The sequence below is a fragment of the Ictidomys tridecemlineatus genome, chromosome 10 (assembly GCF_052094955.1).
Source record: "Ictidomys tridecemlineatus isolate mIctTri1 chromosome 10, mIctTri1.hap1, whole genome shotgun sequence".
NCBI lineage: Eukaryota > Metazoa > Chordata > Mammalia > Rodentia > Sciuridae > Ictidomys > Ictidomys tridecemlineatus.
This window is the reverse complement of record NC_135486.1, coordinates 7,520,786-7,545,008: the sequence shown is the minus strand read 5'-3', so window position 1 is coordinate 7,545,008 and position 24,223 is coordinate 7,520,786. Positions and strand designations below refer to the sequence as shown.

General features: G+C 37.8%; 1 protein-coding gene across 8 annotated transcripts in view; it reads right to left on the bottom strand.

The window, feature by feature from the left end:
• The window catches only part of Klhl20 (kelch like family member 20), a 36,013-nt gene extending 11,790 nt beyond the window's left edge, over positions 1–24,223 (bottom strand). For 3 of the 8 annotated variants that reach the window (XR_013426362.1, XM_078022328.1, XM_078022329.1), the window contains exons 1-6: positions 23,150–23,213; positions 17,495–17,598; positions 12,960–13,533; positions 7,758–7,916; positions 6,685–6,779; positions 4,089–4,204 (exon numbers count right to left, since the gene is read on the bottom strand). Coding sequence is in view for 6 of the 8 variants with exons in the window: in XM_078022328.1 (XP_077878454.1) it covers positions 4,089–4,204; positions 6,685–6,779; positions 7,758–7,916; positions 12,960–13,533; positions 17,495–17,544 (994 nt within the window). In the remaining 2 variants the exon portion in view is untranslated. Of the gene's footprint in view, positions 1–4,088; positions 4,205–6,684; positions 6,780–7,757; positions 7,917–12,959; positions 13,534–17,494; positions 17,599–23,149; positions 23,214–23,987 lie in introns of those variants that run through there. The other 5 variants (XR_005730445.2, XM_078022327.1, XM_005319791.5 and 2 more) reach the window with 4 other exon arrangements.

Here is a 24,223-nt window from a genome sequence, read left to right as displayed (position 1 = left end):
AAACCTTTGAAAATGACTTGTTTCTTAGGGTCTCGGGTAAATTCCTGAGTCAGATTACTAGGGCAATAATGTTCCTAGTCATCTTCAAGATAAATCTAAAAATTCACTTTTTAAAGTTCAAATTGCAATGTGATATACAAATTTTACTTTATTATGCTTTCATTTAAATCAGAATATACAACTAATACTAAATCACAGAAAGTTTTCTGAATAGCAATTTTTTAAGTTTGAGTTCTGTAACTAAATATATACCAGGAATTTCAGTATCAGGGAAAGCATTCTTAACTCTAAAATAAAGTCAGACTGGAAATTCGAGGGTTTACAATACTTGAGACCTATCAAATAGCCTAACAGCTGTTCACTGCTTTATACTGCTCCAAACCAAATAAATATTTCATAAATGGTGATGTTCAATACCAAAGGGAAAAATAGGCCTTTAGGAAACCAAATTTAAATCTTTCATGTGACTTAGGAAAGCAAGAAAATGTTTGTTAAATTCCACTGCCTTGTGGCAATTCATCTGTGCATTATGATTTCCAAGGCAGCAACTGATGTCATAACTGGTGTTACGGACTGTCCTTCGAAATTCACAAGTGGATGCCAAAGCCCCATGACCACTGTATTTGGACACAGGGCCTTTCAGGAAGTTACTGAGGTTAAATGAGGTCATGTGAGTGAGTCCTTTATCTGCTAGGACTGGTGTACACGTAGGAGGAAGGGACATCAGAGTTCTCTTTTTACCTTTGCACACAGAGAAAAGGCCATGTGAAAAGGAGACAGAAGACACCCTCTGCAAGCTGAAGAGAGAGGCCTCAGCAGAAGCCAACCCTGCCCACACTTTGCTTTTAGACTTCCAGTTTCAAGAACTGTGAGAAAATAAATTTCTATATTTAAGACACCTAGGCTATGACACTTTGTTATGGTAGCCCAAGGAGACTTATACACTGTAGCTAGCAAAATCCAAGTCCCTCTCTTGGAACTCTCAATTTGTGTTAAGCAGCATACTAAAGAAAAAACACTGGGGAAAGGGGATAAACAGTTTTATACATATGAGATGTTGACTAACAAGAAGCACTTCAGAAAGATTTGGTCAAAAAGTGTTAAAGAAGGCAATTGAAAATTGACAGATGTCAATAAGACTAGGAGAAAATAAGAGGAAAAGCCAGAAACAAAGATATCAATAGGATGTAAAAGGCTCCTGAGTCAAAAACTACTGAGATTACACATCTGCTCTTAGGCTTCCAGTGTTTATTTCCACAGAGTGATGAAGAAAGATGGATTCCACTTTCCAAGGATATGTGAAAATTAGTGACTTGGCATTTCAAAGATTAAAAAAATAAAAATAAAAACCCAAACTGAACATTATAGACATATGGGTCCAGATCTAAATTATGTTGGTGAACAGTGTTGGTCAAGAACAGAGTTGAGCTGGGCGTGACACACACGTGTAATCCCAGTGGCTTGGAAGGCTGAGGCAGGAGGTTCACGAGTTCCAAGCCAGTCTCAGCAACTTAGAGAGACCCTGTCTCTAAATAAAATATAAATATAAAAAAGGCTGGGGATGTGGCTTCCTGGGTTCAGTCCCTGGTACCAAAAAAAAAGAGTTCAGGCTGAGCTTGGTGGTGTACACCTGTAACTCCAGTGTCTCAGAAGACTGCAAAGTTTGAGGCCAGCCTGGGCAACTTAGCAAGAAGACCCTTAGCAACACGACAAGATCTGGTCTCAAAAAACAAAAAGGGATGGAGTTGTAGCTCAGTGATAAAGCACCCCTGGGTTTAATCTCCAGTATTAAAAAAAAAATAGAGTTCAGAAAACCCATACTGGTGGTAAAGGAAAAGACCTAATGGCTCTTCTCTACAAATGAAACCTGACTAGTGTAAGAAAGGTGACAGATGATTTTATTTTCCTGCTTTATATTTTCTGTGCTAATCAAAATTTCTATACTACTTGCACATTTACTTATATAGTGAGAAAAAAATGTTTTTTTTTAAAGTAGGTTATCTGACTGCAGCACTGAAAAAAACCCCACAAACCTACAAAAACAGGCCATCTTTCATATATAAGTGAATTCATAAATTACTACTGCTGCTAGAATGTGACTTTGGTTTTTCTTTTTCCAATACTTTTGAAGGATCAGGGCTAATTTCTTACTAGAGTTCCTCATGTTCAGTTATTCTTCAGTGAGTGCCTACTCTGACAAGTCCAAAATGCAATCTGGAAACTATGAGAATGAATTAGAAATGGTCCTTGACCTCAGTACTTAATGATAATACAGTGGAGGAACCAGACACCAAATCAGCAATAACCAACAATGAGACCATGAAACAGATCCAATTTAACAGGCTTCTGAAGAAGGTGAAGCGGGTGTAGCTTCATCAACATCATGATGTAGCCAGGCATGGTGGCACACACCTGTAATCCCAGTGCCTCAAGAGGCTGACACAGGAGGATTGCGAGTTCAAAGCCAGCTTCAGCAACTTAGTGAGGCCCTAAGCAGCTCAGTGAGACCCTGTCTCTAAATAAAATACAAAAAGGGCTGGGGATGTAACTCAGTGGTTAAGCACCTCTGAGTTCAATCCACGGTACAAAAAGAAAATCATCATGATGTAATCAAAAGAGGCAACTGAGATTTTATTAGGGAGAGTCACAAATAGAAAACTTGTCACCCAGTCTGTAGTGTACAATTATAATCCCAGAATCTGGGCAGAAGGATCAAAAGTTCAAGGTCAGGCTCAGCAACTCAGCAAAACTCGGTCTAAAAATAAAAAATAAAAAAAGCTGGGGATGTAGCTCAGTGGAATAGAGCCCCTGGGTTCAATCTCCAGTGCCAAGGGGGAGGGGGAAGGAAGGAAGGAAAGGGTATTGTACCCTAAAGACTGCATAAAATTCTCTGATGAAAAGAAGAGATCACTTCATGTATCAAAATGGAAGAGCAGAACCAGACAATGGCCATATCTAAGAGCACGGAATTACTGAAATCTGGAAGCTTAAATAAAAAAGACTATAATAAGTTACAGCCAGCTTGATGAAGCAGGATTTGAAAAAATTCTGGAGTGCAGGTTGAGTATCCATCCCTTATATGAAATGTTTGGGACCAGAAGTGATTCAGATTTTGAAGTATTTGCATAGATCACCAGCTTAGCATCCTTAATCTGGACATCTGAGATATGAAAGTGCTCCAAAATACAAAATAGTTTGAGTCCGGACATAACTTTGGAGCATTTTTTGATTTTCGATAAAGGATACTCAACATGAAAGAAGTTGTAATAGATAGTAAGAAAGCTGTTATTCCGTGTTATTCAGGTGGGTAAGGGAGCTGACTGCAGGGCAGAACTGAAGCACATGAAATTGGAAGATCTCAAAGACAGGGGCAGATAGAAGGAGTAAAATAATATAGCATGCTGTCTTGAGCTCAATGTAGGATACCAGAGCCAAGAAAGGGTCTGTGTCATATAACATATAAGGTGATGTTGTTTGGCAACTCCATGAAATTATGAGTTGATACACACACACTGGTATATAAATTAATGCATGTGACTCATTTTTTAAAAAAATTTTAATATTTGTTTTTTGGTTATAGGTGGACACAATATTTTATTTGTGTGGTGCTGAGGTTTGAACCCAATGCTTCATGCATGCTAGGCAAGCGCTTTACCTCTGAGCCACAACCCCAGCCTGCATATGACTCATTTTAACGAAACATACCTGCAGGATATTTTTAGAAGTATAAAAATAGAGCACTCTTTCTTTTCTTCAGTACTGGGGATTGAACCCAGGGCTCTTTACCCCTGAACTATAGCCCCAGCCCTTTTTATTTTTTCTTTTGAGACATGGTCTAGCTAAGTTGCCCAGGCTGGCCTTGAACTTGCCATCATCCTGTCTACCTCCTAAGTAGCTGGGATTACAGGTGTGTGTCACCATGCCCAGTAAAAATACATCACTCTTTGGGAGACTACCACTGTTGTATTATGGGTTTAGAGTTAAGCTGATGACTTAATATGTACAGTCGATATCACAAGTGTCTAAACAATTATTCAAGTCACATTGGAAAATATTTGACTTAGTTATGGGAATATTAAAATTCCAACCTGCAAAGAGTACTTCTCCACATCGGATAGGTTTCCGTGGTCTTGTCCTTGGTCCTTGCATTAGTGGTCGTTCTTGAGGCAACAGGAGGTAATTTTTAGCCTCATCCACCAAGTCTCTGTAGAAAAAAGATTTTGCCTTTATTCTAATGTAGAAATAACATTGCCATTCAAGTCCCAATATGGTTTAGGAATATATACATTGGCAAAAGGGAGCAAGCATAAATCAAATCAAATCATGAATGCCAGCCAATGTTAAATTGGCACAAACATAGAAGCAGTGATGCCAGTCACACTATGAATTGTGGATTCATCGGATTTCCATCATGACTTAATATCTCAGTGAAGATTTAGCCTAAAGCTCAACATGCTTACAGCCAACAATAACTTATGAAAAACTAAAAATTACAACTCAATTACCAGCTTGCATAGTTACTACTTTCTAATGAGTTTTATTAGATTCTGCAGAATACTGGAAAAGCAGCACATTAGCCGGGGTACTAGATACTTGCTATATTAATTAAGGTAACAGAACTGGGTCAAATATTGGATTGCTAAAAAGAAATAGTCTAGAGTTACTTAATACTAATTTATTATCTGGTATCATATGAATAATTTAATCTTAACAAGCACAGTGAGATGAATAAAAATTTATTCTAATTAAGTTGCTTTAAGAACCTGATAATTATGCTTGTGAATACAGTACTCTAAAACAAACTGTCAGTGTATGTACTTGTTTCACTTGAGTCCTTCATGTAATACAGTGCCTTCTTATTGCAAATTCTGTTCCTCTCTTCTTCCTTAACTAAAGTGTTGCCTAAAATACTCTATATTTTGATTTCTCTTATTATTTATGTTACAAAGAGTTAATTTATTCCTGTCAGACCAGTCCCAGGAATCACTCAATAATGCACTTTCCAACATAAGCTTTTGTTAAAGCTCCTTCTGAGTTATCTATTCTAAAAACAAAAATTGACACAACAAAAAGGCCAGGAGCAACAGTGCATGCCTGTAATCCCAGAGACTTAGGAGGCTAAGGCAGGAGGATCTAGGTTCAAAGTCAGCCTCCGCAACTTAGCAAGGACCTAAGCAACTTAGCCAGACCCTGTCTCAAAATGAAAAAATAAAAAAGGCTGGGGATATGACTAAGTGGTAAAGTCCCTCTGGGTTCAATCCCTGTCACTAAAACACCAAACAAAAAAAAAAAAAAAAAAAAAAAACACCCCAAAAACCAAAAGTTTTTTCAAGCTCCATACTTGAAAGACTTTGATCTCCTAATTGCCAGTTTTTATGTTAGTCAAGGGTTCCTAGAAAGAGCACTACAGGGCTAATACTTAGAAAGCCAATGCAAAATTAATAGTAACAACAATATAGTAACATGCTGCTCCCTATTTTACATGCTTCATATATATTAACTCATTTAATCTTTATAGCAGCCCTATGGAATAGGCACTATTATTAACCTACTTCCTGGATGAAGAAACTGTAGCACAGAGAGGTTAAAGTAACTTGCTCAAGGTCACAAAATTAATAAATTGTGAGGTCTTAACCTATCAGGAAGGCTCTTTTAAAAGTAACTTCACAAGTATCATTAAATTTCTACATCAGAATTAAAATGATCTGATTATGCTTAATAAAGGAGGAGAGTTATCAGTGTTTTGTTTCTTCAGATTTCAGTGCATATAATTCATATGGTTTCCTTTTTTGCTATTGCAAATATTTAGGGGAATTAATTAAAATTAAAATTTAAAAGATATCTTAAAATCCCCTGTAGCATCTCCTGTTAAACAACAGGCCTTGGATTATAGAAGAAATGCAGTGAATCTGCATGTCCTACCTCTGTTATAGAATTAGGATTAATCCCAAATTTCTTTCATCAGCAAGAGAGGCACAGAGATGAGTGCAGTTTTAAGGAGTACTGACTTGTTCTTTCACCTTTATATTTAGAACATTCTTCATAATTGGAAAAAAATTTTTTAAAATGATTTCATTTTTAATGGTTTCAGACTTGAACCTAAATCTTAAGATATTTCAAACTGGAAAATTAATTTGTTAAATTTTGTGTCTGTTACAGAGACAGTCTAGTAAAATAGTTTTTTGTTTTGTTATGTTTTAGTCAAAAAACATTTGGAAACTAGCTCCAGTGGAAATCTTTCCAAAGTTACTTTAGGAGTTGGTCTTTAACTCTTTTAACTCTGTCCACAGTTTAGAAAGCAAGTCTGGTCCTATTTCCCAACAAGACGTATGTGATGGAATGAAAGAGTGCTTACTAACACAGAGTCAACAGCATTGTCCACTTTATCTCAAGAGAAAAAAGCAGAGATTGCCTCTTCAAAGTCAAGCTAGCATTAAAATCTTAGAAATCTACCTCTTTATTGCCACTTCTACACCAATAAGCACCACACATAAAAAACTAACGGAATGGAATACTGGAGGCTCAGTCCTCTCTTCTTCATTCTCTTCCTCTTGACCCTAGCCCAGAAGAAAAACCTGTTAAATACCGCCCCGGTTTCAGCACTAAGAAATATAACATTTTAGAAGCAATAGGAGATTAAAAGAAAACATTATGTTTATTTTTCTCCTCTAGGGCCACTCATACCTGCATTCTTCATCACTTTTAATGAGAGGATCAGAGCCTACTGTGCCCACCAGGAACTTGGGACTAAGCAAGGGCAAACGGACATGTTGTAGCACCTATGAGATAAGAAATACTATTAATACTAAAGGCATGAAGTCTACCCATAATATTGTCAAAGAAATACAAGACCCATGCTCCCCTACTCTGCTTCCAAGTATTATGGTAGCTAGTTGAACATGATAAACAAGGAAGAAGGATGACAGGCACAAACACTAAAACTAAATGACTTATTCTAACTAACAAGTCAGTAATGTGAAATGACTGAAATAACACTAACATCACTTTAGAATGTTACTTTAAGTTTTAACAATGTTATAAGCTCTTCTGTAACTGTATTCAAATTCACTCACAATCTGAAAAAATATTCTGTTAATTACTAAAGAATATAATAGTCCCCTGTTATCTGCAATTTCACTTTCAGTGGTTTCAGTTACTGGTAGTCAACCTTGGCAGAAAATTTTAAATGGAAAGTTCCAGAAATAAACAATTCAATGTAAGTTTTAAATAACTATTATCACAGTATATTGCTGTAATTGTTACTATTGTTGTTGATCTTCTACATTGCCTAATTTATAAATTTAACTTCACCACAGGTATGCAATGTATAGGAAAAAAAATTAGTATACATAGGGTTTGAAGGTTTCAGGCATCTAGCTGATCTTGAATTGTATCCCCTGCAGATAAAAGGGAACTACTGTATATTCATAACAAGAGATCATTCCTGCCCCAATTTATCCATTTATTATTCAAGGTATAATAGGATTTCTAAGCTATCGGAAAAGCATCCTTGCTTTTTGTTCATTTTATATAATTTAGATTTTTGAATTGTGCTATAGCTCAAAAGTAGAGTCCAAAATAGAAGGGAAGCAAAGAAGTAAAAAGTTCACTATGATAAGCACTCAAATGCTTCTAAACACTTCCTTGGAAACAGGTAAACTGTCTTGGAGTCTAATACAAGGGTTTCATTTTTGCAAGACAAGTGCATACTGTTTCTTTTGGTACAAAGCAGTTTAGAGAAGTGTTTCTAGTATTACCTGGGGCAACTGAGGGCGTCTTTCCTGAATACTGTACTTGACCCACGCCATCACTGCATTGAACACTTGCTCTTCACTGCGAACATTCAGCTCATCACTAGAGATGATATCAATGAGTTGATTGGCTGGAAGTAACATGAACTCTTCACTCTCCATTACCTGTTCAAAGTTAGGTAAGAAAGAAAGGGGGCGGGGGAAGAAAAGAAAAGAAAGAAAACTTATGAGCACATTTGATTTAATTTTTCTTCAGGGTTATATGGCAATACTATTCCACAATGGAATGTAAGTTTAAAACAATATCTGAAGTAAGGTTTAAAAATAAAGTATAGAGATCACAATCAAAATTTTACAAAAATAATCACTTGTAACTTAAACAATTTAAGAAAAATGACATTTTCCCTTAAAGATCAAAATAAGCCAAATTAACTATATCCAATTAAAATTCCACAAATGTCCAGAGGTACATAAAGAGTCAGGAAAAGCTTTCAGAGGAAGATTAGTTGATAAAGAGCAGTATTTAGGGTAGAAATACTAAGGGGTCAGTTTTAAAAAAAGAATGAGGCTGCCTACAATTCTGCAACATGAATATTAGGAGAGCAGGAGACCAACCTCTGAGGACCACACTACCCTGATACATATTCTAATGAGAACTACAAACTGCCAGGATTTATCTTTACTCAAGTCTAGGGAACTGTAAGATGGAGGTGCAGGAAGCCACAGATTCCAGGCCCTCCTGAGTGTACTCCTCAGGGTGTGACTAAGGGCAGGATGCAGCATAAAAGGTAGCGGCCACTGCTCCATCCCTCCAGACGGGGCTACCTGGAATGTCTGCTGGTCCAGCAGGATTGGCCGGGAGCTGGTTCCCCCTGTGCTGCCTGAGGCAGACCAAGGTTTCTCTTGAGATTGGGTTATTTTCATCCTCATCAAAGTCAACCGACTATTTAGCAGGATATATAAGGCTATAACAATAATTTGAATATTTGGTCGTTTTCCTCAAACACATTAGAAAAAACGCAAATCTCAAAATGAAACAGTTAAGGGCCATTAGGTCAGTTATACCTTTTAATAGCTCAAGTTTTCAAATGATCTCTGTGAAATACTTTCCAAGGTTCAGGAAATAAATATTAGCTAAGGCTGCTTAGTCAGGCAACAATAAGTAGAATGGCTGCATTTTATTCTTTGTAGTAGGGTTGCCAGATTTAGCAAATAAAAATACAGCACATACTTATACTAAAAATTATTTGTTGTTTTTCTGGAATTTAAATTTAATGGACAGCACTGTTTTATCTGGCTTCCCTGTGTTGGGAGTGGGTAGAGGGCTACAACATCGAGAACTGTTTGGAGTCTAGTTCCTAGTGTGTTGGCTTCATATCAAGCACAACTTTAGCCATGGCTGAATCTTCCTTTCCCCTTTTTTATTTTCTGATGTCCTCTCTTTAAGTACAAGTATGGTATCATGTATCTTTGTAAAGTGTCTTAACATTCTTTTAAGCTCTTGTCAAAGAGTAAGATTTTTTTCCTTTTCCCAACACATTGATTAAAAACCAAATGTTACTGAAATATCACCAGGTTTAAAGTTTATGAATAAACCACTATGATACTAATAATTATTTAACAAAAACATGACATAGCAGGAAGGCATGAAAATTTGTGTAAAAATATATTTGGCATAAAATAAGAGCAGAAAGTAAAAAAATAATACTGGTGATAGACAAAGTCTACTAAAATGCCAATTCTTTTTCAGCAACAAGAAATAGATATTAGTAATATATCATCAGGACAAATCTAACACTGAAATCTATCCTTGAACCAAATGACAGGTTAAGAAAACATGATTAAAATTTTTTCTTAACTAAGAGTTTAGAGGAGATTGAATTTTAAGACCCACACTATTATGGTAATCATAGTTTGCTTTCCGTTTCTTCAGATGAACGCAGATACTATTTGAGAAATGAACAAAGCTAAAAACAAGCAGAGTGAATAAGCAAAGTCACCTAGACTTTTTCTAATGGAGTATATGGTGAACTTTGTGCTGCTGAGTTTAAAGACAATTTAAAAATTTGTTTCTGAATAAGAATGACACTGTATGCATTAGGCTAGGTTTAATAAAACAGAAGGAAATTAAGGATAAATCTGATAAAGTTCAGAAGTAATTTAAATGTGTCATAAGTGTTAACCTCCAAATGGTGATCCTTGTTTTACACCTATGTGGACTAATACACTGCAATTTCATTATGGTATGTATCAAATTCCCTTGAAAGGCAAGCTCAAAACTAGAAGAGACTGCAGAATTTCCTTATGGTTAATAGTGTTCTGATCTAAGAAAAAGTTATGATTAAAGAAGAACTTTAAAAAAAATCAACTTATGACTGAAAAATAAGAAATATAAACTATTAATATGCACACAATAAGACAGGATGCCAAGAACACTCTAAAGAATCAAGAACAGGGTATATGCTGATGATGCTACTCAGGAGGTTAAAGCAGGAAGACCACAAGATCAGGCCAATCTGGGCAATTTAGCAAGACTGTCTCCCAAAACAAAACAAAACAAAAAGGGCTAGGGATATAGCTCAGTGATAAAGTGTGCTTGGGTTCAATTTCCAGTTTCTTTTTTTGGTTTTGGAGATTGAACTCAGGGGCTCTAGACCACTGAGCCACATCCCCAGCCCTATTTTGTATTTTATTTAGAGATAGTCTCACTGAATTGCTTAGGGCCTCACTAAGTTGCTGAAGTTGGCTGTGAACTCCTGATCCTCTTTCCTCATACTCCGGAGCCACTGGGATTACAGGCATGCGCCACTGTGCCAGGGTTCAATTCCCAGTTTAAAAAAAAAATGGTAGAAGTAACTCAATAAGAAATTCAGTAAGTAACTTTCATATAAATTAATGATAACCAGTTAGAAGATATAGTGGAGGAGAAAAACTAAATAGGAGAGGGGAAAAAAAAACCCAAATCTACTTAAAAAAGAAATCTGTAAAACCTACATGAAGAAAACGATAGAACATTCCTGAGTGATTCAAAATAGTTAAAGAAATGAAATCTTGTTCTTTGATATGACATCATATATAGGACTGTTCTTAACTTATAGATTAATATGATTCCATAAATATATAAATAAATAAGTTTTTTCTTAGAGTTGGATAAGGTGATATTAAAGATCATCTGGGAAAATAAACATGCAAAAAGAGTTCAGGTACAAGAGAACCTGCTCAGCATGCATAGCCCAGCACTGCAGGGTGGTGGTGGTGGGAGTCACATGTAAACAAGCAAGAAAGCTGGAAACCACTGGAAACTAGGCCTATCACATGTAAGGATATATTGTAAAGCCTTAATAAATAAACCATTACAGAAAACAGTGGAGTACATTGTCAAATACAAAGGTACAAAAGCAAATACATACAGAAATCTAATACATAATAAAGATGCTACCTTGAGTTATAGACTACCTCACACTACTAGTTGACCATTTAGAAAAAGACAAAACTTGGCTCATATTTCACACAATACACAAAGATAAACAGACCACATACATAGTAGAAAAAAAAATCTATGTGAATTTTTCTGTAACTTGATATAGGGGAAGGCTTTTGAATTCTGTCTTGAAATTCTAAATGTAATAAGACTGATACATTTGACAACAATAAAAAAAGCAAAAATTGCTGGGTGTGGTGACACATGCCTGTAATCCCAGTGGCTCAGGAGGCTAGGGCAGGAGGATTGTGGGTTTGAAGCCAGTCTTAGCAATTTAGTGAGGCTGTATGAAAACTAGTGAGACTCTGCCTCAAAATAAAAACTATAAAGTACTGGGTTGTGGCTCAGTGCTTAAGCACCCTTGGGTTCAATCCCCAATAAACAAAACAAAACAAACTCAAAACCAAAAACTTTTGCATGATCAAAAATATAACAAGCAAAGTTGAAAGACAAATGTAAACTGGAAAAAATATTTATATCATTTATATCATAGATAAAAGGTTGTTATTGTTAATAGGGGGAAAACTCTAAAAGCTTAATAGAATAATGGGCAAAAGATATTTAAAACATAATTTGCAAGAATTATAAAAATGATCCTTAAACACATAAAAGATGTTTGACTTTGCTTATTTTAAGAGAAATGCAATTTAAAACTATATTACTCTAAAGATTAAGTCTCAAATTCTTACCATGGTCTATCAACTCTGGTGTGATTGGGCCTTCTTCCTTCTGTGAAATCATGAGGTAATATCCTACTCCAGGTCTTGGGGTCTAGAGTAGGTTGTTTGTTTTATTTTCAGTTCTTCAAACTTGTTTAGTGTCTCAGAATTTTGCATGAGCTGTTCCAGAATCCAAGTTAAATACTTCTACACACTTCCAAATCACCCAAGGCTTCCTTCTCTGCAGACCCCAGTGATGATAATTATTTGTGTAACAGGCCCACAATAGCCATCTAGATTAGCTAAATTATAAACTCCATGAGTAGAGACTGCGGGTGTTCGTTTACTACTGTATAGCCTATGTAGATGAAACACAATAGGCTTTATAAAAATCTGTTCAATGAATAAGTGAAAAATAGTGTTCACTGAAAAATTCTTTGATACCATATAAATTTTTCTGATTATTGCTTGGTATTTTGGTTACTCACAAATAACCTCTGGTCTATAATTTATTCTGCTGACTAATTCATGTAATCAGGAAGAAAAGGCCTTGAGCAAATGACTGACTGCAGTTATTCTATCAGGTGATAGATCCTCTTATGAATTAATGGACTGTATTTTGGTTTATAAATTAACTCTTTATGAATTGGCTAGTGAGAAATGACTTTTACTGGCAAAACACAACATTGGCCTCTAAAGTAAAAACCAGATTTAGCCAGGTACAGTGGTGCATGCTTGTAACCCCAACAACTGGGGAGGCTGAGGCAGGAGGATTTCAAGTTTGAGGCCAGCTCAGCAACTTAATTAGACCCTGTCACAAAATAAAAACAGGGTCTGGGGATGTGGTTCAGTGGTTAAGCTCTGTTGGGTTCAATTCTTGATACCAAAAAAACCCCAAAAAACAAAACAACAAAAAAACCCAGGTTTAGAAATTAAAACAACTTGATATTATGAATGAGAACCTGTAGTAAATATCCAAGCAGATGTCATTTATTGGAGACTGTGAACCCATATTGTCCTTCCAACAAATAGGTTAAGAATGCATTCAAACAACCACGTACAGCTCACCTCTTGAAAGTTATGCTGAGTGAACTTGTCTGCTATCCTCAGCAACTCACGGCAAGAATGTGTGTCAGCAAAAGCCCGAATGCCCAGGCAGTTAGAAGGATCTAATTGTCTCTTTAAGAATTCACAGCAGGCTTCCTGTATTTCTGCCAGCTGGAGGAGGCAGGCAGCTGGCAAAAGGGTCTGAACGTTGCCTTCCTCCACAGTTATCTGGGAGGTATATGCAAAGTCAATCAGAAGCTCCATGGCCCTCTCATCTATGTCTCTGATCACGACCTCTGTCTGACGGCTCTCCGCCAATTCTCCAGTAAACATAGCTCGGAAGTAGGGACTACAGGCTGACAAAATGACTCGATGAGCATATATCTTTTTAGCGCCCACAACTAGCACCACATCGCATAGCTCCCGGTGCTTTCTCAGTAGATTAATCACTTCCAGGGTTTGCCGAGGGTGCTTGTCTGAGATATAGGGCATACGGGCGGGTTGGGGAACCCCTTCTGGCAGTTTGTTGGGGTCTCCAAGGGTGCAGCGGCTTGTTACGTCCATTCCAGTCTCTCCTGGGCGAATGTTGGTACACCTATGGGAATGGGGAACAGGAGAGAAGGTGATAATTATTAGAAGCTCTCTTTTGCCCTAACTAAAGTGTTCCTAAGTCAAGAGGTAAGGAAACTTGCAATTACTGAGAGAAAGAAAGGCACCCCTAAAGAATTCCTTTTCTAAGAACTCTAAAGCTCAAATTTCTTCAAAGTCTCTTAAATTGGTATTAATTCCAAGTCAGAGCACTTTTACTACATAATCCCATAAAATAAAGGGTAATTCATCCCAGAAGTATCAGAAAATAACCAGAATAATTTACATGATATTAAAACAGTAAAGAAAATGGCCAGTAAAGTACTGATTTATTTAGCAGGACTCTTTTTTTTTATTGGTTATTCAAAACATTACAAAGATTGCAGAATCACATCGGTTACACATCCACATTTTTACATAATACCATAATAGTAACTGTTAGCAGAACTCTTAAGAGCCTGTAGAGTCGGGTCTCAGTGGTGGAACATTTGCCTAGCGTGTATGAGGCACTGGGCTCGATGCACACAGCACATAAAAATAAATAAAATAAAGGTATTATGCCTATCTATAATTAAAAAATTAAAAAAGAAGAGTCTTTAGAGCAAGATTGTTTGAGATTCATTTGGGTCTGGAAACACTAAATATGACAATGAGCCTCATTTGAAAGCACACCTTTGTGCTGAGCAAGTGGTACCTGCTTATAATCCCTGAGACTCGGGAGTCTAAGGAAGGAGAATCCCAAGTTTGAGGCCAACCTGGGCAACTGAGTAAGAACCTGTCAGAAAAAAAAAAAAGTGAAATAAAATAAGAAGGGCTGGGGATGGGCTAGTGGAATAGCATCCCGTTTGAGTTGGGGTTTAATCCCCACTACAAAAACCAAAACAAAATAAAACAGAACAAAAAACTACATTATGTCAAATTCTCCCTCCAGATCAGTCTGAATTAGTGAAGCTTTACTCTGATTACAGAAGAAAAGAATAAACCCACATACACTTTTTAATTTATAAGTAAGCAGTTTCCAAAGGTTTGAGTTGTGTTGGCAGTTTAGAGGTTTAGATTTTCCTAATAAGAGTGTTATGAATAGGGACAAAGTTTAGTTATAAAAATTCAGTGCCTTACAAGAAGCATTAAACATGAAACAGGATGAGAAAATACTGGCATACATTCCATACATTTAGTTAAGTATGTTCAACTGTGTGCATATACACGTTCACATATGTTTTCATAACTGGTTCCCTTTGTAAATTGCAGGTTATATAAAATGAGTTTGAAAGTCACTATGTAGAGTTCTGGCCAAAGATTTAAAGTTCTAAGCTACAAGGGCCAAAAGATACAAAAAAGGAAAAGAAATAGAACATTTCTTTTTTTGGATTATTCAAAAAGACTTTTTAAAAAAAACATTTATTTTTTTAGTTACAGGTGGACACAAGGTCCTCCTTTTACTTTATGTGGTGCTGAGGATTGAACTCAGTGCCTCTGCTTGCTAAGCAAATGCTCTACCTCTGAGCCACAACCCCAGCCCTCAAAGATTTTTTTGCTGCTATTGTTTTTGGTTTTTAAGTAAACAGTTTGGGGTAGGGTGACACTGGCGCTTGGGGAATTGACACTGATACTTTCTCCATCACTGTGGAAGACTATAAACTGCATATTCAAGTGTGTGTGGCCAACCTGTGTTAAAGATATACTGTTCCGAGGCTGATATAATCATTTTATTTTAAAAAGGGATATGAGGGAAAAATTGACATAGTATTTTATTTTGTTTTGGATTTTGTAGTGGGGATTAAAACCAGGGATGCTATACCACTAAGCCCATTCCCCAGCCCTTCTTATTTTATTTCATTTTTGTTGTTTGTTTTGAGACAGGTTCTCACTCCTTGGAAGAGTGTCTGTAAATTACCCAAATTCAATGAACACTGAATTATAGAACCAGGGCAAAATATATATGTTTCAACATCTATAAATTGTACAAGCTTTAAGTATGCAAACTGTGCTTCCTCACTTGGCATAATCTGTTACCCAGCTCCTCTTACTTAAGAGCTTGACTCCTTATTCCAGAAAGGTTCTTCTCCCAAACATCTGCAGAACTTTCTCCCTCATTTCTTTCAGAAAAATATGAAACCCCAACTCTTACTCCAATTACTTCCTTTACCCTTCTTCATGAATATATCACCTCCTGACATAATACACTGGCTGTCTCCCCCAACCAGAATGTAAACTTGGTGAGGACAAATGCTTTTGTCCGCTTGCTCACTCCTTTATTTTAATATCTGAGTCCAGGACCTGCTAAATAATTGCTAATGAATTCAACTTTTCTTGTCAAAATAAGTTATACCCATCAATTTACTTATCTAGTTCTCATGAAAAAGTACTCTGTTTGAAGCCAGGCAGGCATCGGACAAACCACTATGCTCTATCACATACTAGGTATAATCTTGGGGAAATTACCTTCTGAACCTCCCAGGAATGACAATGCTGAATGTTAGGTCCTCTTATTCCAAATTCTGTGTTTTATTATCCCAAACTCTCTTAGGCAATGGGACTGAGTATTTAAAATGGAAATGACCCTAGAAATCTGGTCTATGTTGCTATTATTCTCTGATGGGAGAAAAAGCAAACACATAGCCACTTGATTATACCACACTACTCTTTTAGGAGAATGAGAGGGCACAAGAACAGGGATCACCAGTATGCTGAAAATTTAAGGGGCACCTCATTTTAAATATTACAAGAAGTTGTACTTAATTCTATACAGAAAGTTATTTTTTCCTGTATTTGTGCTATTCATCTTTTAAATGCACTTTTTTTGGGGGGGGGGACTGGGGATTTAGCCTAGGGATTCACTACCACTGAGCCACATCCTTAGTCCATTTTTTTAAAAATTTTGAGACTGGGTCTTGCTAAGTTGCTGAGGCTGGCCTTGAACTTGGGATTCTCCTGCCTCAGCCTCCTGAGTTGCTGGGATTACAGGTATGCACCACCATGCCTGGCTATAAATGCACACTTAAAAAAAAAATCTAAGCTCACACCTTTCATCATTTTCATTATGACCAGAAGGTTTTATTGGTAGAAAGTAATTCTTTTCTATATGTTTTCCAGGTGCTTTTGAAGGGAAATTATAATAGGAGACCTAGAAATAGATTGTATTCACACGTTGCCACATCTACGTTCACAACTTCTTTGTTTAGAGTCTGATGGAATAAATGCTCTAAAATCTGAGGGGTGAGGTGTTGATTTGAAGCTTTAACTACTCCCCTCCCCAGGATGGAGCAGAATCCTAGGAAAGATTTCTTTGAAGGCTTGAAGGGAGCAAGCTTTATTGTCCAAGTAAAAATTCAACTAGAGAAATCAGGGGGTCTCAGATTACTTGCTTTTTCAATCTGTGGATTTCTATTCAAAAACTGAATTAATGACATTATAAAAATATAGGAAAAGAAACTAAAACTAAAACTTTACATTTTTAGTAAATGTCAAGTTTGTGAAAGAATCAGTATTTTTAAAATCAAAGGGAAGAAAATCTACTAATGATAACTTCAGCAGATATTGTACTCTTTTAGAAGTTATAAAAAACATAACTTCAAGATAAACTCTAGTAATGACATTTTACCAACAATTATTTCAAGCTTTAAAATAATTCTGATTTTATTCCTCTACCCCACCATAGGGGTCAAGGAAAACTTAACTATTTATCCAGTTTGAAGGATGAATTCTCAGTTCTCTTAAATCATTAACTGATGGCATTCCCTTATCTAAGATGGCAGTTAACACAAAGGAAAAGACTTATATTCCATGATTCCGGAAGAGGTTCTTTTGCTGGGCATTAACAAGAAGGCAGCACTGGTAGTGGTGGTAGAAAGGATTGGTTGAGAGAAAACTAATGCAATAGCAACTACATGAGAGAGAAAGAAGGAATTTGGGTCTAAATGGTATCATCTAGCTATGGCATGATCCATCCCTGAAGCCCACCCTACCTCTGGTCTTGCAGTAAAAAAATTATTCCAGTGATGAAGCCGGGCTGCATCAAGACTTTGTGTGACTTTCAGCCCCAAACATTATGACATCCAAAATACAGCAGCTAAAATGTGAAACAGCAAAACTAGTCACATATTCTAAATTTACTAACCAACCAAGTACAGAAACTTATTATTGTTTTGACTGGTTAATTACTGCTGTTTCCAGAGGGGCCCCCCACCATCTATAATTGCTGTGTTTTTCTATAGATACTATTGAGAGTTTAAACTATGGTTTGAATTTGCGCCTTTTCTTACAGATGAAAAGAAGACATGAGAAGATCTATCACTGAGCTATTTCACCAGCCAAAGACATACCAGGACTTAAAAGATTTCTATTCTAGAGATACCAGGATTGTAATAAAGAGAACTAAACTGCTCATAACAGTAATTTGGAGGGATAAAGTTGTAGGTGGAGGGCTGGGGTTGTAGCTCAGCGGTAGAGCACTTGCCTAGCACGTGTGAGGCACTGGATTCAATCCTCAGCACCACATAAAAGTAAATAAATAAAATAAAGGTATTGTGTCCATCTATAACTAAAAAAATATTTTAAAAAGTTGTAGGTGGTGAAAGAACAAGAAGAGAAAAACTGATTAAAAATGGTGGCAGACAGTGATCTAAGGAGAAAGCTAGTAAATTGCTGACAAACTCTATGACCTCCCCAAGGTATTCAAGAGCCTCGAGGTCATGGTGATGGGGAAACCAAGCTTTCAATGGCAGTGATCAATGAAGGAGGAGAGACAGTGAATATGGAGTGTTTCTGAAGAAAACTGGTGTGAAAAGGGGAGACATATAGTAAGATGTCCATCTGCTACTGGGGCAGGGGAGGACTTGAAAATGAATAAATACTGATGCAAAGAAATTTAAAAATATAAGGAGGAGAGAATAAATGCTGGAGCAAGATCCCTGAAGAGTGGGAGTGCACATAACCAAAATGCAGATGAAATGAATCTTAGAATAAAGGAAGAAGAGCTCACCTTGGGAGATCAGAGGAAGGATATAACAGGGAAAATAATGCAGAAAAAAGACGTGTTTATTCTGGGGAAGCATCAGGAAATTGAGGAAGTTCATTACCTCATGGCCTCTATTTCTTTTCTGTGAGGTCCAAAAATGGGAGCAACACGTTATTTGCTCCCAGTGAGAGTGGTGATGGGATCATGAGGATGGGTAAGGATGTGAAATACCTGCTGTGGAACAAGTAAGCAATAACCAGGACTCACAGCAGCACTGCGGGATGACACTGTTGGCCCAAATGATTTTGAAGAGCATGGATACAGCAACATGATTTCCCTGTGGTTAGTTTTATTCAGCAATACCCAACAGCCAAGATAAGAGAATATAAACTCATGGATTAATCTAGAGTTGGGAAATGCCTCAGACAAACTAAGGAGTTGGGTGATGATGAGAAACTGGATGCAGTGGTTGTAGCTCAGCAGCTGTAGCTCACTGAGGGTTGTAGCTCAGTCAGAGCACACATTTAACTCACGCAAGGTCCTAGATTCTACCCAGGTACCACAAGGAAAAGTGCAGGCATGTTGTTTCTGACTGGTCAGAGAAGACATGGAGTATACATTCAAGAAGGGTTAGTCAGAGGACAAATTAGTCATATTTAAAATTTCAGGGAGATTTTTGAGTGATGAAGTGAACTGTTGAAATGAGAGAAGTCAAAGTCAGGATTTTAGGAAGACAAGGATAAATAGATGGTTATCCCATGAATACTGATGTGTCCTAAAATGACAGTGAGGAGAATAATTAAATCATGTGCAAGTACAAAGCATGAACCAAAGAACAAATCAAATATCTTTAAAATAAACTTTTTTAGTTGTTGTTGGACACAATACCTTTATTTAATTTATTTATTTTTATGTGGTGCTGTGGCTCAAACCCAGAGCCTCGCATGCATGTGCTAGGCGAGAGCTCTACCACTGAGCCACAACCCCAGCCCCACAAATCAAATATCTTAATTACTACTTCACCTTTACCAAAGAAATGCTACAATTTTTTTATATCTTGCTAATAAGCAAATAACATTTCTGTCCTCCCTGAGAGTCAACTTCAAATTCAGAGTTATTAGGTCACATCATACTCTCAGATCTACTAATCCATGATTTAATTAAGGAATTGAATCATTTTCTGTAAGTGGCTAATTTTAAAATTAAACACAATAGTTTAGAAAACATATCTTGGTTCTAAGGCATTTGTAATCAAATTTTATCTCTTAGTCCAAAGATATGTGGAATGTTTCCTTCGACTGGAACTGTGCTCCCTGTCGACTGGAATCCCTCTTCTATGTTTATGCTTCCAGTTCTGCTTATATGAAGGGTGTCCACCAGGCACTGTATGCGTTTTCTGATTTCATACTAAAAAGCCAGGCTGCCTAACCTTTATCTGAAAAGAGTGTGAATGTTTTAGCCTCAAGATACCTCATCACTGCTTACTAGATAAAATGAGTATAAGCTTTGGGCCAGGGATCAAGGCAAGGAGGAGGAAGGGCAAGAAGCCATGTCAGCAAGCTGGTCTCCCTGTGGCAGGAGGATGTCAAAGTCAAGGCCAGCCTCAGCCACTTAAAATGCCCATTTACTTTGCCTGGTTAATTCTACATCTAAGAATTTATTCTACTCTTACACATTTTAGTAAAAACCACCTACAAAGATGTTCACTGCAGGGCTGGGGATACAACTCAGTTGGTAGAATGCTTCCCTAGCATGCATAAGGCTCTGGGTTCAATCCCCGGTACCATAAAAACAACAACAACAACAACAACAACAAAGGATATTTACTACAGAACTGGTTGTAACAGCAAAATATATGAATAACTTATTTATTGAAGACTGTACATAATATGCCTACATCAATTTTTTTATAAAGAGCAGATATTCTTCATATGTTTTATATGTATTACAATGCCTCTGAAAGAATGTATAAGGTTGCCTTTGGAGAAGAAAACTAGGAGCTGGGATCAACACTGGGAGATTCACTTTTCACTGAATATGCTAGTATATTTTTAAAATTTTGCATCATGTACACATAATACTTAAGTGAATAACTTTACTAAAAATGCCAGTTAATTTCATAAACTTTATAATTAAGAATTAGAATATCTAGCATTTATCATTTGTTTGTGTTGGGAACCTTCAAATTCTTCTAGTTCTTTATAAAATATCATAAAGTGTTGTAAACTATGGTTACCCTACTGTGCTGTAAAACACAAGAAGTTATTCCTCCTATCTACTGTATTTTGGTACCCATTATCTAACCTCCCTGAATTCCTCTCCCCTTCCCCGAATTCCTAGCCACTCTTCTATTCTCTACTTCTTCTTCTTTTTTTTTTTTTGCGGGGAAGGGCAGGGGTACTGAGGATTGAACTCAGAGGCACTCGACCACTGAGCCACATCCCCAGCTCTATTTTGTATTTTATTTAGAGACTGGGTCGCACTGAATTGCTTAATGCCTCGATTTTGCTGAGTCTAGCTTTTAACTCACCATCCCTCCTGAGCTGCTGGGATTACAGGCATGGGCCACCTTGCCCAGCTTCTATTCCCTACTTCTATGAAATCAGCTTTTTTTGGCTTCTACATTTGAATGAGAACATGTAACATTTGTCCTTCTGTACCTGGCTTATCTCATTTAACAAAATGTCCTATAGTTCCACTGAGATTACTGTGACAAGATTCCACTCTTTTTTATAGCTATATAATATTCCTGTGTGTGTACATGTGTTTATTACATTTTCTGTATCTATTCATCCATCAGTGGATACCTCAATTGATTTCATGTCTTAGCTATTATAAATAGTGCTACAATAAACATGGGAATGCATATATCTGCTCTTTAGTATTTTTTTTGTTGTAGTTGGACGCAATACTTTTATTTTATTTATTTTCATGTGGTGCTGAGAATTGAACCCAGAGCTCCATACGTGCTAGGCGAGTGCTCTACCGATGAGCCACAACCCCAGCCCAGGAATGCATATGTCTTTGATGTGGTAATTTCCTTTGTATACATACCTCATAAGGTGATAGTTGGATATACAGTAGCTTTAGGTTTTTGAGGAATTTCCATACTGTTTTAATAATGGCTATACTAATTCACATCAGAAGATGGAAATGCTAATTACCTTGATTAAACTATTACACCTGTATACATGTATTGAATTATCACACTGTACTCCATAAATATGAACTCAAAATAATTCTGAGTGGGGAAAAAAGCACACAAAAAGAATACCTTTAATACTAATTTGAAACTGTGTGTGTGTGTGTGTGTGTGTGTGTGTGTGTGTGTGTGTGTATGGCACTGGAGCTTTCTGCCTCTGAGCCACATCCTCAGCTCTTTCTAAATTTTATTTTGAGACAGGACTCACTAAGTTGCTGAAGCTGGCCTCAAACTTGTCACCCATCTGCCTCAGCCTCTTGATAGCTGGTATACCGAGTCATTGTGCATAGCTCGGTCTCTTCTTTTTCATAGCCCTCTACCAGATTGTCTGCAGAAGCTGTTCATTCAATTATTCAGTGATCATTAGGTGTTAGGGGTGCAAACATATAAAGACCTATGAAACTCAGCTCCCAATCTAACAGGGAGAATGAACTTGTATTCAAATAATCTCAATAAAGTTACTTCTCATCCAAAGCTTCTTTAATAGCAGCTGAGTATAAACCCAACGTTATTTTACAGAGACTACCTTCTGGGATGCAGCTGCAACTGACAGCCAAACAAAGAAAGGTAGGGAAGTGTGACAGAAGTTAATAGGCAGCAGGTAAAAGTAAGACTAGAGAGCAACAGGCAGGCCAGCCTCTGGCCAAGTGAGAGTGATGAAGAAAGAGCTTATTTAACAATGGCACTGGAATCATCCAACAAAAGTTTGAATACCTGACAGTATTATGTAATAGAGCAAGAAAAAAAAACAGATAAAAAAGTACAGAGATGAGTAATTAAGTGAATATTTTATATAGAAATTATTAATAAACCAAAAACATTCCCACACACACTATCTTTCCTTAAAAAGGTCTAATTTTAGCAATTATATAAGATATTTATGGCAGATGAGGAAGAGAAGCAATCAATGGTTTTTGCAATGTTAGAAAATGAAGTGAAGCATTTAATGTTTCTTCATGTACTTTACAAATATTTCTATTGTAGAATAAGACATATAAGAAAACAGAATGTGTCACTTCCACAACATCTTTTCATTTAGTAATATCAAAACATCAGCAAACATTCACGAATTACCAACATCCTGGTCAGATATACTAGAAAAGTAAACTGGGCTACAGAGGTGTAAAGCTTAAGGTCCATTGAAAATAACAGAACTAGAAAAGGAAATATATTCTGATTCTAGCTCCTGGTTCTTACTCATACCCTCATCATGAAATGATTCTCTTAAAAAGGGCTCCAAGAGTTATCTTTGCTGTTAAATAACAAACGATTAAATAGAGTTCAGTAACCATAAAACATGTTTGAACAAAGAAGAATATGATTTATTTTAGAACAAGAATCATTTGTTCTAAGCAAAATTTAATAAGATTTGAGAACCTTTTAAAAAAAAAAAAAAGCCTTGAGTTTAAACATGCTGAATTTCGTTTAGTGTAACTTATGGTTTTCTTCCTAAATGCCTACCTGCGCATTGGCTTTCCTTCCATGCACCATGAAAAGTATCCTTCACTACACTCTAAAGCCGAACCTAAAACAAACAAACAAAAACCAGTAACTTAATAAAAGTTGTTTCTGATTTTTCCAGCAAAAAAAAAATAACTTTTATAATAATTTCACTTATTTTGTCAGTAATCAAGAACTTCATATAGTAATATCCCTCAGACTTCTAATCACCACGGAGTCCAGGGCGCGCAGGAAGACTATCCTTCCTCTGCAGGCTCAGACGGTCACCTGCGAGGTGCAGGAAAGTGCGATAAATGGTCCTGACTGTGGATAAGTCTTGTCCCTCCTCAAAAACTCCCCAGAGACCCTTAATTCCGCCTTCGCCCACAAGTGCATTTCCAGACTCATCGCCGCTACCCACCACAGTGCCCGCCGGACGGGCCGGGTGGGAACGCGCGGTGGACACGGGACCTGAAGGTGTGAACTTGCTCCTCAGTGACCAGGCGCAGGGGGCGGCAACTGCCTTTACCCGACCACTCGGCAGCTGGCACAGGGCAGGGAGAGGACGGCTGCCGACTCCCGAGCCCTTCCCTCGGCCCCAGAAACGCTGCTGGCCACCCACTCGGCGGGATCTCGCCCGACGAGGGGTCCGCGGGACGCCCGGGACTCGCTTCCTTCCCCGCCTCCCGCACCGCCGGGGGCAGCCGTGCGGGGCGCGGACCCCCGGCACCTCCCCCGGGTCCAGGACAGGCTGTCAGCCAGCGAGCGCGCAGCCCGGCGCCCCGCGAGGCCCGGCCCGGCGTCCCCACAGCCTCTTTTCGGCGCCGACTGACAGGCGACCGACGACGCTCTGGCTCACCCCGAGCGGGCAGCTCGGCAACTTGGGATCCCGCGTTTGCAAAGCGAGACCTGGCGCGCCGTCCCGCGTCCGCGGCTCTAGGGCAGCTCACTCACCGGCTCTGACACTTTCTTCTCTGCCGCAGCCTCCTCCGCCTCCTCCGCCCTCCTCTCCTCCCTGCCTCCGCCTCTGCCGCCGCTAGCGCAGGCAGGACGCCGCTCCGCGAACTATTTCCTTTCCCCGCACCCTCCCCTAAC